The sequence below is a fragment of the Ctenopharyngodon idella genome, chromosome 18, assembly GCF_019924925.1.
Source record: "Ctenopharyngodon idella isolate HZGC_01 chromosome 18, HZGC01, whole genome shotgun sequence".
NCBI lineage: Eukaryota > Metazoa > Chordata > Actinopteri > Cypriniformes > Xenocyprididae > Ctenopharyngodon > Ctenopharyngodon idella.
In genome coordinates, this window is record NC_067237.1 from 29292078 (window position 1) to 29307250 (window position 15173).

The following is a 15173-nucleotide window of genomic DNA, read 5'->3' on the forward strand; positions in this document are numbered from 1 at the left end:
CACCTTTGTGGATTATGTTTCTGCATTTGTAATGAGATCAGCCGCAGGTGAAGCTGACAATTATACCCAGTGATTGAAATACCAAGTACATGAAACTGAAATTTGATTTGCCAAATCTGAATGCTGCTTAAAAATATGCAAATGTAGGCCAAAGTCGTGTCACGGAAAACATGGATCATTTTAATGGCGGAAAAGAGAACGAAAATTGTCCTGCCTTGAGCCTGCATTCAAGGTTACACATATTTTGGACAGAAATCATAAGGATTTTTTTTGTTTTACCAGTTGGGTTCTGTTAAAGGCACAATATGTAAGTATGTGGATTAAAATCTCCAAAAACCACTAGAACAGTGTTATATATTTTGTTGACTTGTGTACTGCATTATCCCAGATGTTTCCAAGAATGTTTAAATCCACAGAAATAAGCAATTTTATCAAGAACACAGACCATGTCTGTGTGTCGCCTATCAATGACATCATACTTGCGTTACCCTCAATTTATTGTGTAGAAACCATGGAAACACCAAAGACGCTTTAATATATGTTTTATTAGACAAGGGAACAGCTGTTTTATAGACAGAAAACTAATCATTTCTATATAGCTCAACATGTTTAGTCTGATTGTTTTTATCTCGTTTTCTTGATTATATTAATAGCGCACATGTAATGTTATAACTTTCAACACACTCAAATGTATCTAATATAATAAACAGCGCTGCTTTACCCCACATACGCTTGACCGGAAAAAGCAGAAACAGCGACTGCGGCATAATAAAAGTTCTGCTGCTCTCGAGATATGTGTCGCGCTCGTCTCATTACCACTGGCTCCAGCGGCCTCCTTCCGCTCCTTCATCACTCGGCCCTGCTCTGCTTAATACTACAGTAATGTTAATAATCTCATCCATGAACATGATTTCTTCCCAAGTCCATTCTTTTCCCCTGGCTTTGAGGTAAAGACGACATTTCCCATCATTCTGCGCTCAATCTCAGCGTCAAGCTATGCCTTTGTTTTGAATAGGCAACCTCTAGCGGTGAAAAGTTGCATATTGTGCCTTTAATTGCATATGAATTATTTTGTTCTTAATGTTTATTTACTTGTGAACGGAATGTGAACCTCAAAGATTTCAATTTCCAGTATTACTTATCTGATGGACATATTTATGATTTAGTTTTAGTTAATAACGACACTGGTATGGACTACTCTGGTGTTGTTTTGCCCATTTTTGGACCTTTGGAGCTTCTGTTGTTCTATTATATCCAAATATATTGCTTCATTTATGTTCCATGGAAAATAGAGAATCATGTTTGGAACATCATAAGGGTGAGTAAACGATGACAACTTTCTTTTGACTCTGATTGTACACATGCAAGTGGAATTCCCATAAGTCCCTGTGATCATTTCCTGTGTCAGACAGGACACTAAGTTATGTAATGCCTTTTAGGGTTCGGATCAACTCCCTACAGTCTTGTTACATACTGTGATAATATGACTCACAGATTTTGTGGGAAGTGTGTGAGGATGTTTGTGCCTTAGACAATGGCTTGGGGTCTCCCCCGGCAACAGGAACACAACACTGGAAAACCAAACATTGGAGAATTGGCTGCTGTTATTGTGCTGACAACCCAGTGTGATGCTCGAGATATGTGTTTTGGGGCAGCTGAGTCTATTGTGCCTACTGCAGCTGGAATGTGAACAACAAGAGACGCTGTGTTTATAGAAATCTTCCATTTCCTGTGAAGCTCAGTGGATGCTTTGTTGAATGAAGTATTTTTGGCACTGAATCCATGACATTCCCCTGCTGTGTGTGAAGGGCCTGAGGAACACTGAGGAATGTTGTGTTCAGTGAACATGAAAGCTTGACTTCATAGGGCATCATCGTGACCCCTAGTATGGAGGGTCAAGGCATTTGGAGTTATTTTGGAGAACTGTTTAAATTTGGCAGGCTCACAACTGACTATATGCCAAAATAAACACTAGAGGCTGTAGAAAGCACCACTGCTATCAGTCCAAGGGGGTGGTAGTATAAAGTATGCAATAGGTGTGCTTTTGATGGATACTTTACTGTAGGGACTCAACCAAAGTCCCTTTAAAGGAAAGTCACTCGGCGGCCATATTTACAATGCCTCCGGGCAGCTATTTCGGGCATCCAAGACCAAGCCCTATCTATTTGAATGAGGGAATCCTGAAATGTCAAAAACTACTTGGCGAACTCACAATTAACATTTCAAATCAGCAACAAAATCTGACATGAACTTGTGCTCAAATAGCATTAAAAAAAAGCTTAATTTCCTAGACTAGCCAATGCGTATGTGCAGTCTTAAGCGTGAGTCTCAGGTTTCTATGGGAACCGGAGCTTCTAACAGAGATTTTATATAATAGGGAGATGAAAGGGTCTGTATCTCTTACCATTGGAGAAAGCGTAACGGCTAACTTAATCACGTGCGGCACCTCTCAGCCTATCGTGTAATGGCAGTGACATCAGTCGCAACATGCCCTAGTCTGCCTTCTCTTGAAAAAATACACTTTTATCAAGCTTAAATCTACATATAGTTCCCAACGAAAGTATTGTCTAGTGTAAAACATGAAGACTAGCAAACAGGCTGTTGATTAATTCAATGATTAGCTATTTCCCCACAAAAGCTGTTTAATCAGCATAGTGAAGCCTCTCATCCATTGACATCCATTCAAAAAACGGCCTCTGGTCTCCTTCCCTGCGTACCGCCAGAGCCGTTAAATATGATATGTTTTTCAATATATATGTGAATGTATGTAAATATATATATGTTTTTCAACGGCTCTGCATACCGCCAAAGGCGGAGCGTTAGCATTAGCTGCTACGCTTTTTTGGCTATTGGCTAAAGGTTGCAGGCTTGCCTTCCAGTGGCTTTGCTTCTAACGGCAGCTGCAGTGACGCAACGACTTTATCAATCAACGACTGGCTCTTTTACGTAGAAGGCGGGAAGTATTCCATATTTAACGGCTCTAATTCCACCATATTGCGTGTTGCAGTTTCTCCAGTTCATAACTAATAGGAGTGAACAGTCTTTCTAAATATAGGGTGTGTCTCAGTCAGCTCCCTAGTTCAGTAGTCAGGGCACTGGTCAGGGAGTCAGCCATTTTAAGGGCTGTCTTAATCGCAGAATCCTTCCAGGGCACTGAAACGTAAGCTCCCTAAAAACTCCCACAATGCACCATGAAAACCAGTGAGCATCGATGCTCACTATGCTCTCTAAACGGAAGTTCTGAAGCGCGAATCTTAAATCACGTGAGTCTACTCACTACACATAACGATGCGCGATAGATGTTTTTAAAAATACAAACCATTATTTTATTATATTTCAGCATAAACATACATCGCTAGACAGGTAATGAACATAATTTAGCTAACATTTATAATTTATTTACGGCTGAAATGTTACACGTTAATGTAACAAGCAAAGAATTTATCATAACGTACTTTAAATAACATTACAAGTAATGTCAGAAAGATACCAGCTCTGCTGTTGTTCATAAATACCAGTATTGATGTTGTACAAAGAGGACGTTGTCACGTAGCCGGAAACAGAGTCATAAGTGTCCCGATGTGTAGTGAACCAGCGTCCTTTACTGTCCTTACCAGTGCCCGAATTCGTGTACACAATATACTGATTCACGAGCGAGGGAGCTGATTGAGACACACCCATCTTTTTGACTCAACTGATGTAGGTATGTCACATGACAATGACAACGACATGTCGAATGTAGTATGTCTAGAATTCAAATTACACACATTCATACTGTATGGAACAAACTTTTTTTTTTAACCAAGTACTTATTCAAAGGAAGTACCATTCAGTCAATTATTACGTGGACTGTTATTTCAGGAACGACACAATTGCTGAAACTGGAACAACGTGCTACTACTGTTATTTCTGCCATAGAAAGATATGGAAAAAAGTAATATGAGTTCTATATTAGCATGCAGTTCCGAATTCAGCAAATGAGATTCGAGTTATTTGAATCATCCACTAACTGAACTGATTTGTTCGAAATGCTGATTCATTGAGGAACGCTACTATTGTGTGTTGCGACGGTTGAACTGGCATTGACTTTATTTGGACCTCTTTTCGTTGGCAGAGCAAAAATAGACAAAATAACCAGCAATATTGCGTCTAAAATGTAAGTAACTAAGTGTTAACCTGTTTATCATCTTGTTGAAGACACTAGCAACCAAATATATCAACCATTTTCATTACAAGACAGAAGTACGGCTTTTACTTTACAGCGTCTGTCTTTATTTTCCCGCGTAGTCAATGGTATTTCATGTGACGCATAAATAGCCACACATTCGCTATCCCATGCTAATAAAGTCCATTCTTCCAGAGTAATGTTTCTGTATGAGCCCTGCAGGGTCTGGAGCAGAGCAGCTATTCTGTTACAGCTTTCCACAGCAGCTGGAAGCCGTTATTCTCTCATGTGATGAAAGTGTGTGTATGTGTGTGTTTCTCCCACAAGCCGTGAGAACAGTGCGCGTGTTGGAATGCTGTGTGAAAGGACGTATATTGTGTGTCCTGGGAGTTTGGGATTGGTGTGTTTATGATCGCAACTCTTTCATCACCATGAAAACTGCAGCAAGGGGTGATGGGAGCTGGAGTCTGGTTTTCTCCATAGCCCTGAGAGAGATCTGCTCTAGCTCTGCCAATATGAGGGGGATATATATATATATATATATATATATATATACAGGGGCGCCTTACGATAACTAGAGTTCCCTTTTGATTCAGTTCACTTCGACATTGCGTTTGCTAACGCTAACCCTTCCTCTAAATACTACTGAAGCCTTATTAAATTACGCCACTAACACTAGCCAATGGCATTGAAGCGCGCAGAATATGAGGGAGCTATCCCCACTATATAAGGAGGCATTCACTCTTTTCCTTCAGCCAACCTTCTGCAAGAAGCCTATCATCAAGCAAGACTTACCATGATTTTCACACTGCAGTGGACAATGTCTTCTCATTCCCTGCTGTGTTCCGGTGATCCTTCAGATAAGGGCAGAGGTGGCACTTGGGGGGTCAGACTGCCCACACTGTAGGGATACGAGCCTCCGGATTTTCAAGCTCCATGTGGCCATTGTCCAAGGCGATGAACTTGCCCAACAAGCTTCTGACTTGGAACTGTCACGGTCAGGTGATGAGCTTGCGCCGGCTCAATGCCCATGTGTCTCCCCATAAAGGATTTATTGTACAGTTTTGACAGATTCATTGATTAAAATGGGAGTTTTCTCACTCAATAATTTTGCACTGAACTGACTGACAGCTCCAGTGATTATAAAGCAAGTGCTCTTTACTCACTAATTTCGCAATTTGAAGAAACATTTGTTTTTCATGAGACTTTATAACTTTTCTGCGTACTTCAGTAACAAAAAATGACAAAAATAGATTTTTAATTGTTATAATAGTGATTGCTGGTCACTATTCTGCTGGCTGTAGTGGTAATTTAATGTCTTTTTAGATTTGTAATAAACTTTTACTTCAACAAATGAGGACAATCTTTGAAGGATGAACAAAAACTGTTTTTGGTCATCACATTAAAAATAACATTTAAATTGGAAAATATTCAGCTTTTGAGTTTGAAACGCTAGAAAAAATTTTGTGAAGTAGGCTACTTGAAAGTGGGACTGTCACATCGAGGGAGTATGATTGGATGTCGTCATCAGAGTCTGCTATACCTTAGCAAAACACGCTGTAGAAACAGTGCCCCTTGCAGATCATGAGAGTGGCTTCTACAAAAAAATCTAAATCGCACCACAATCATTTTGTAAATAAATAAACACAATCATAAAATAAATGGAAAATGACTTTCAAAAACCTTGCGGTCACCTGTTTGAGGATAAATCCTTTAAATGATACCTAACTTTATTGGTAATACAAAAATGCTTGTCTTGTGATTGGTTGTGTGTATCATTTAATGTGTTTCTGTACAATTGTACATTTTAATGTTTTTTTTGTTTTTGTTTTTTTTTCAAATACCAAATTATATTACAGTGATATAATTTGGTTCAGATAAACCTACCCATAAATGGCACATAGAAACAAAAACTGTGGTGAATTGATTTACATGTCAAAGTAACTAATAATCAGAGGACCACTCAAATGTATGAGACTAGTTAAAAGAGAAGTCCTTTCACCAGTATAACTACAGTATGAGTCATATGCCATAACCATAATAAAAATGAAATATTTGACAATATTTTGTTTGAACAGGGTGTTTTCCTGGAACTAACACTTAGGATGATAGCATCAAACTGGAACGCTCAAACATACATTAAACATTAGGGGGAAAAAACTCATTCTTTTTCAAATTATTTTAATTGTCAATTTAAAAAAAAAAAAAAAAAATTAGCTTTACATTGCCTTACAAACCCCCTGTAGTTACCTAACAAACCTCAGTTTAGGAAAAACTGCTGCACAGAGACCAATGACAAAACTTTAGATTATCCCCTTTAAAGTGAATGTCAACCAAATCACTAAAATGAATCAGACTTCCCAAATCTGAAATCAGAGGAAGTCAGCAGGAAATCCAAGGATCAAAGTTGTGTGAATTTGGCTTGTACATGTTTTAAATCTGATTTGGTCCCAGTGTGAGGAAGTCACTCACTCTTCCTGTGACTCAGCACTTCCTTTAACTCATCTCAGGAGGTCAAAAAATGACATGATTTCTGTTTTGTTTTGAGAGTGACTCAAATTGCAAGTCATCTTGATATTCATCCTTAAAAGGTCTTTCTGTCAAAGACCAGACCTACATCTCTAGAGAGATAAATTAACGCTTTCCATAGTGTTCGGCCCACTATCACAGTAATGTACATTAAAGTGCAAATTCATCAAGAATCAATGAATGGAATGAAAAACATCACTACAGTAACATCAGCTTTTATTTAAAAAAAAAAAAAAAAAAACACTGTAGTGCAATGATTTTCAATCCTAGGGACCCACTGCTCTGCACTTTTTGTATGTCTCTCTTATCTGACACACTCAGTTCAGTTCATGGAGTTCTCACCCAACAAGCTGATGATCTGAATCAGGTATGTTAAATAAGGGAGACATACAAAATGTGCAGAGCGGGACCAGAATTGAAAACTACTGCTGTAGAGATCCAAATGTTCTCAAAACGGGGGTAATATTTACAATCAATAAGTTATATACAACATGAGCGAGTGACAGACAACATGACTTTGAATGCTGTGATGTGTACATCACAGAGCGTTGTACTCCACACACTTTGAGGGATCTGTTGGGAAATGTTTCTGACAGATTGTCATTAGTCTTTTCAGCCCCTGAAAAGAAGGAAAAAAACCCAATCACTGACCTGATAAACAACATAGCACTATGTAATAAAACACTACCGTTATTTCATACCTGAATGTATTTCCTTTGTGTCTCGTCATTGAGCACATGGGCGACATGTTTGGAGAAGATCTTCTCACGTCCAGTACGAGCGTGGATACCCACCATGGTCACACCGATGGGCCATGGAGCGTTTCCTATAGCCATCTGCAGATAAGCATCATTTGCCTGCAAGTACGCAGAGTGTTCGTTGGGTTTCTTCACAAATATACTAATAAAGAACTAAAATTCTAATTAAATATTGTAATTAATAAGACAAACCTTAACATATTCCCTCTCCAGCAGGAACTTTATGATGTCTGTAATGGACTCCTTAATGTCTGCTGGTAAATTCTACGTATAGAAGACACAATGAGTTAAACAAAAGGCTTGTGAGTCTGTATCTAATAATACATTGTATCTAGAAAAGCATACCTTCTTGCGTAGTTTTCTGAAAAGAGGTTCCAAATAAGATTCAGTCTGCTTTTGGGTGGCACTGGCGAGCTTGCCCTGGACACTACGCTTCACATGGTCCTCTCGGCTGTTTAGATCTTTAGCCCACACGCCCAGCAAGAACTATAAAAAAAATATGCATATACAAGGACACTAAATAAAATGATTATACTCTTAAATTATGCATCAGATGATTATTAAATAATTACTTATTTAAATTAGGGATGCTAACGATTATTTGACAATGGATTGTGGTTAATAATTTAGGGTATTTTAAGGGCAAAATCTGACAAATTTCTTGAAATAAAACAACTGAACAATGTCTTGAGGTGTGGTTACCACAGTATAAGCGGACTAATTGATTCCAAATTACTACAAGAATAATAGGATGATCTTTTTGCCACACTGGGGTGTGTTTCCCAAAAGCATCGTTAGCCAACTAACATCGCAAGTTCTGTCTTTACTAACATAGTTCAACGATTTGGTGTTTCCCGAAACCATAGTTCAAACGATCATTCGCAAACTGCATCACAAACTTGTGTGGTTGGAACGACAGCTCTTGAGCTGTGGTTAGAAGCATAGTTTCTTGTTTTATGACATGTGGACTTAATAAATCGTTATCTTGAGCAAAATAAGCAAGCTGACATTAAAGGGTTAGTTCACCCAAAAATGAAAATAATGTCATTTATTACTCACCCTCATGCCGTTCCACACTCGTAAGACCTTTGTTAATTTTTGGAACGCAAATTAAGATATTTTCCGATGCCTCAGTGAGGCCTGCATTGCCAGCAATGACATTTCCTTTAATCCATTAATGTACTAAAAACATATTTAAATCAGTTCATGTGAGTACAGTGGTTCAATACTAATATTATAAAGCGACGAGAATATTTTTGGTGCGCCAAAAAAAAAAAAAAAATAATGACTTATATAGTGATGGCGGATTTCAAAACACCATGAAGCTTGAAACTGAAACTGCTGAAATCAGCGTGTCACGTGATTTCAGCAGTTTGACACGCGATCCGAATCATGATTCGACACGCTGATTCATAACGCTCCGAAGCTTACTGAAGCAGTGTTTTGAAACCAACTCTTAACAGAAACTGATAGTTGCAATCGCGTTTTTATTGGTTAAAACGAATGGAGAATATCTCGTGTTTTTCCGTGGCTGTGCGAGCCCTCGGGATCGGCGCTTATGGTTTCATAAACAAGGCCCAGTTCTACGCTGGATTTACAGATCTTTTGAAACTGAAAGATGGAGTGGTCACAGCGATAATGATCCCGGTCATGAGTCAGAACCGCAGGTGGTGAGTAAAACTGCATCAAATGTCTGTTTTGTTGGCAATAGGCACCTAAGTGCATGTAATGTAAACAATACAAACGTAGTGAATTTATAAATTCATGATTCATCATTCACTATACACTATATTCATTTTAGAGAGTCAAAAGTTATGCATGGATAACGCGATGGTGTATTGCGTGTGTTTAAATATATTTGTTTAGCAGACCATTGATAGCTTGCAGCCGATCTCTACACAAAAGCTGCGCATGCTTGTGACAGCTCGTCACTCTAACTCCGCTCACAACGGCACGCCTCCAGGCACTCGGCTGTTTTCTGAAAGACTCGGTACAGCGTATGTATCTTTTATAAATATGATAAAACTAAAGACTTTTCAGGATGCTATACTACTCTATAGGTACTTAGGATTAACATGAGATTGGCAGAAACTGTGTGATACCCCCCCTTTAAGGTTCACAATTAATTAATGATTAATGAAATGAAATTTGTGTCAATTGACATCCCTAATTTAAATAATTAATAAATTAGAATATTGTCTGAATGCATTGCTAATAAAATCAGTTCAAGATTTAAACACTCCCACCAAAAAATCTTTTAAAATCACAGTAAATAAAAAAATACATACCCTCAGTACTTTATTTATGATGTCCATGTCTCGAACATCATCACCAGTGCCAAGAGATGCTCCCAGAGCCTGTTTTATACGGATATTTATATATATGTTTATATTAGATATGAATGTACACATGTACCAACTCTTATTTTATACAATTACTTAAAGCAACACCATGGAACATTTGCTCATGGTTCCCCCATGTGGTTGATAAGCGCAATTGTCTGTTACCAGTGTCGTAAATACTGTCGCTGTATAAGCTTCACCGTGGGCAGCGCAATACACGTGACTTTGTTGACTAAGCTGATGAAACCTGCGAATGCAGAAACCTCGTTTGAAACCATGTCCACCGACCAGGTAAAGTAGCCCGTGTTACACCATGTTCTACAAATATCATTACATAGTTTTATTTATTGTTACTCCAGAATTGAAAAGAACAGTAGTATGTTAGCCTAGTTTTTTTGCTCGCATAGTTCGTATGTAGCATTGTTTGCAAAGGGTGTAATTTGTATAATAGAATAAAATGTTGTCCACATGGTTTTGAGACTTGCATATTAGATTGTTTCGTCTTATAGTTAGCTGTTGGCTAACTCCACCAAGGCTACGAGTAAAATATGTGACATATGCCATAAAGCAAGTCGCACTTTTCGGCTGGCAGGAGATGGGCGGGGCTGTGTGTACAGACCCGAACACGAAACTTGCAGAGTGTGGTTGTAGCCACTAGGAGGCTGCTCAGGTAGTAGAATTTGTCCGGTTCAGTGATTGTTCTACTACTGAAATAATTTTAGAGACATTATTTTAAGGTCGAAAAACTACATAGTGTTGCTTTAAAATCACAGAAGCATTAGTATCCAGACAGCCAGTTATCATATTATCACTGTAGATAGACTAGTTCAGGGTTTCCCAAATATTTTGTCAGACAAACCCTTTTGACCGTTCACCTGCACAAAGACACCGGTGTCCTGAAGCATTCTTTGTTTACATTAGTTCAAAGTTGCTGTTAGTTATAAAGTAAAAGAATGTTATTAACTTGACAAACTTATACATCAATAAAAAGTCTCAAGCTTATATTTTTGTTCTCTGTTTTACTTTAAAAATATTGTAGTGACAATACTAATTTCTTAAAAGCGCTTGACTAAACAACATCCCTAAGGGCACAAAAGTGTGCACATTTGGAGAAATATTGATGGATTCTCATGCGTTTATTTTTAATTTCTTTAGAGATGAATATTATTAGGAACCCCTGGTCTACTTGTTATTCCAGTTATGAAGAACATTAGATTTCAGATGTAAGACAATAGTGCCATCTTGTGGGACCATGATAAAAATTCTACTCACATTGTGGGTTCCCTGTGTGTGTGGGTTTACCTCCAGCTCCTCAATGGTGGTATTTTCCTCATGCACTTTGAGGTCGTGCTGTGTGTCCACTTCTGAACCCTCGGTTCCACCGACTATCTCATTCAGATACTGCTGATCGATCTTATCCATGGCAGCCTTCAAATCATTCCTCAATCCCTACACACACAGACAAGATAATCCATAAAAAGTATGTAAAAGAGTATTCAGCATGAGTCCATCATATAGTATACTATATTCTTGAAAGCACTGTATGTTGTCATTTTTTTCTTGCAGGGAAACTCAATATGGTTTCCTGGTAAACAAACAAACACCACACGATGAGAGTGTCAAGATGGCGAAAGGAAAGGTGGGTCTTACCTTGTTTACTTCTGGTGCTAGGATTTCAATCTTGCGGAGTCTCTGGAAAGCATCATAATCGGATTCGCCAAACAGACGGATCGGCTCACCTCGTTCCCTCAGACGTCTGATCACCTACACGCAGCCCAAAGATTGATTATTCATCCAAGAAAACAAGCACAGCATATGAGTAACATACAGCGAGCTCTGATTGGCTGACCCACCTCCTGTCGAGAGAGCGTCATTGGCAGTTTCTCCTCCGTGAGCTCTAGTTCTAATGCAGGATTGGCTGATGTAGATGGAGGCTCCTCATCCTCAGTCTTGTCAAGCTTAAAAAAGAAAGAATGCAAAAACATATGTAGAGACAAGAAAATCATCTCTTTTTTCATTTTATTATTGTTACATCAGGCTGATTCCATTGCAAAGCATATAAATGTGAGATTGAGAAGGGCAGCTTGCAAAATAATAATCGTAAATTAATAAACAGCAAAAGGACAAACTATCCTGGCAAGATTTTCCAGAATAAAAGAATTCTCCATATAATCATGCAGCTATGCGTTTTTAACATTTGATTAAAACTTCTTCTAATCTTGTATAAATATGAGGGCACATAATTCTCCCAAGATGCAATGGATGAACAGTATCTCTCTTGCCATAATGAATCTGTTGGCCATGCTCTGACACTGAAGCTGTATCTGACACTGATTTTAATTTAACACACCATGCATGCAGTGCACTGCTAAATCAAAACTGGATAAGTAAGTTAAAAAAAAAAAAAAAAAAGCATTGCACAAATGAAAGAGCAGACAAGGAATCTAGAATTTATTCAACTTGTGATTTGCTCCTGGGTGGGAATCTCTGTCACATAGAGCACCGATTTTGCTGTGATCATTATGCAGGCTGGGCTGAAAATTCGGATAGTGCTGCCTCCAGCTTTGTGCAACACTGGGAGCAAAGGCAATTAAACACACAAATGTTCTTCAATCATGCCGAAACCCGGTCAAACATCTCTCTGGCAGCATGCATTCTGTCTGCCTGAGCCCTACCTGTCTCACAGGCTGCTCATTAGAAACCTAAACTCACAGAACACACACACACAGACAGCAGGAAAGACAATATGAGAAGAGATACACAGCAGACAGAAGACACTGCTGGAGGAAAGAACTAGAGAGAAAGAGCGAATGTGTGAGTATGGGAAGACACATCTTAAGTGGGACAATTTTTTTTTAAAGCTACAGTGGATGACTGATGGGGGAGTAGGCAGTGACTATGTCACAGGATTATTTTTATTAACTATTAAAAACATTGTTAATTGAAATAAATCTGAAATACAATAAAATATAAATATTAGTTGAAAAACTTAAACTAAAAAAAAAGAGAAATGTTGCCTTGGCAATACACTGAACTAAGTTCAAGTTAAAGGGTTAGTTCACCCAAAAATGAAAATTCTGTCATTTATTACTCACCCTCATGCCGTTCCACGCCTGTAAGAAGCTTCATGAAGCAGTGTTTTGAAATCGGCCATCACTAAATAAGTCGTTATTTTGTTTTTTTGGCGCACCAAAAATATTCTCGTCGCTTTATAATATTAATATTGAACCACTGTGCTCGCATGAACTGATTTAAATATGTTTTTAGTACATTAATGGATCTTGAGAGAAGAAATGTCATTGCTGGCTATGCAGGCCTCACTGAGCCATCGGATTTCAACAAAAATATCTTAATTTGTGTTTTGAAGATTAACAAAGGTCTTACGGGTGTGGAACGCCATGAGGGTGAGTTATAAATGACATTATTTTCATTTTTGGGTGAACTAACCCTTTAAAGCAACAAAATTATTAATTGGAAATAATACATTTATTTAAAAAAAAAAAAAAAAATGAATAAAATGACAAAAGTACATAACGAAATTATTAAAAAGTAAACTAAAATTAACAAACTAAAAATATTGAAATAAAAGCTAAATTCAAAATATTAATAATACTAAAATAACACTGCTATGTTGTCTAAAACAAAGGTCCAGTAAAACAGAGTAAAATATATTAAGTAATAAGATTAAACTAAATAAATAAATGAATTAAAATAAATTAAAAAATGATTAAAATAATAAATAAATTTGAGTTAAGTAATACATCTAACAGTACAGAACTACACTGAGTAAAAAATGGAAACTAAATATTTTCTAAATAATATTTTACATATTTATGGTATTAATTTTTCACTGTATAAATTGGGTCTTTATAGATGAAAATATGTAGCTGCCTTTTAAATTTTAGGATGATCATATTTGGGGGTCCGTGGCAGCTAAAAGATTGAAAATCTCTGGTCTAAAGATATTATTAGGACGGATTACATTACAAATACAATTTAGTTCAACCGCATGACTAAAATGGAAGTAACTGAATGTGAGAATCATGATGTAATGTTGTCTATATTCACAACTGAAGTTTGTACCTTGTATCCACATCTCCTATAGTATTCTTCCTCTTCCTTACGCGCGAGATCAGCCCTTTTGAAGTATTTCTTTGAGTCCTGGAGAAACAGCAGGAGTATATCATTACACAAAAACACAACGGCATAAGCATTAAAACACAGCTGTAAGAAACACCACGGTGTAAGGTAAACTGATCCGAGCTATGAAACATTCTAGAACATTCGACACTCACGTCTATGAGCTCCTTCTCCTGTATGAGTTTTCTTTTCCTCGCGATCTCTGCTTTGATGATATCCATAACCCCAAATACTCAAGATTTAATCAGAAAGTGTGCCGCTTTTCCACATAAACATCCAACAGGAAGCAGTTTACGCAGTACGCACTTCCGATTACTGCTTCTCGGTTGTTGGAAATCAATCTAAGTCATTACTGCCATCTAGTGGACAAATCCGAGACTGACGCTGAAAAAAGTTTGATCAGTGCATGTAATCAGTTATTTATTCATTTTAGGTGATATGTTGTGTTTCAAACTTTCACATAGCATCTTTTGGTTATAAAAAACATTAAAAATTCAAATCTAGATTTTGATTTTAAAAGGTTTATTATAAAAAAGGATTATTTTTTCCCCAAAATGCAATAAATCCATGACACGTTTTTTTTCTAAATGCAATTAATCCATCAATATAAAAGTTATTTTTCATATTGAAAATACACAACAAAGTAAGTTGACTCACATATATGACAGCCTCTGAACTTGGTCAATACTAATCTTATATACAGGCATTTGACTAAAAATACATTCAGTCGTCGCTCCCAAAATGAATTCAACGGGTCATCTTGTTAATGTTCTAAATTAATTATGTCTCTGATTGTCATTACCGATTAAAGAGTATCTGGCGCCACCGCACGGTTAAAATAAACACATTTGCCAAGTACATTGGTATTAAAAACGGCTTTTAAAAACTGTTCATGATTCAGTTTTGGGGACCGTGACAGAAGTTTGATGCTGTCGTGGAACAAGCAACAGCCGGCATTTTTCCTCCTCCCGACTCGAGTGCCTCATCTTCTTAATCTCCTCACGTAAATGATTACATTTCGATGACTTGCGTTTCTTCCCTACCGCAGAAACCACCACAGGTTCATCAATGCCGTCAAAATTATTCATTTTTCTGTTTTTGTTGATCACAAAGCACAAAGTAGATAAGGAAAACTAGGATGTATTCAGAGCGCCGCCATTACTGTTTACAGTGGAATGGTGGAATGGTGCGCTGTGATTGGTTGAGCGGATATATCGCATTCTGCAGAGAAGGGAGACT

At 37.6% G+C, this 15173-nt stretch overlaps 1 protein-coding gene across 4 annotated transcripts; it reads right to left on the minus strand.

Moving 5' to 3' along the window:
• Positions 1 to 6893: 6893 nt before the first annotated feature.
• Positions 6894 to 14266, minus strand: prpf18 (PRP18 pre-mRNA processing factor 18 homolog (yeast)). Of its 4 annotated transcripts, none has more exons than XM_051869568.1 (11): positions 14090 to 14258; positions 13878 to 13955; positions 12470 to 12496; positions 11648 to 11752; positions 11445 to 11558; positions 11067 to 11243; positions 9741 to 9809; positions 7798 to 7938; positions 7645 to 7716; positions 7396 to 7551; positions 6894 to 7313 (listed from the first exon to the last, which is right to left on the minus strand). In XM_051869568.1, exons 1-11 carry the CDS (start codon positions 14153 to 14155, stop codon positions 7233 to 7235), a joined length of 1086 nt encoding a protein of 361 aa, XP_051725528.1. In that variant the 5' UTR covers positions 14156 to 14258; the 3' UTR covers positions 6894 to 7232. The 4 variants fall into 4 exon arrangements, with proteins under 4 accessions (XP_051725528.1, XP_051725530.1, XP_051725531.1 ...); XM_051869570.1 differs by having other exon boundaries at positions 11097 to 11243; positions 14090 to 14257; XM_051869571.1 differs by lacking the exon at positions 12470 to 12496 and having other exon boundaries at positions 11097 to 11243; positions 14090 to 14266.
• Between the last annotated feature and the right edge of the window lie 907 nt (positions 14267 to 15173).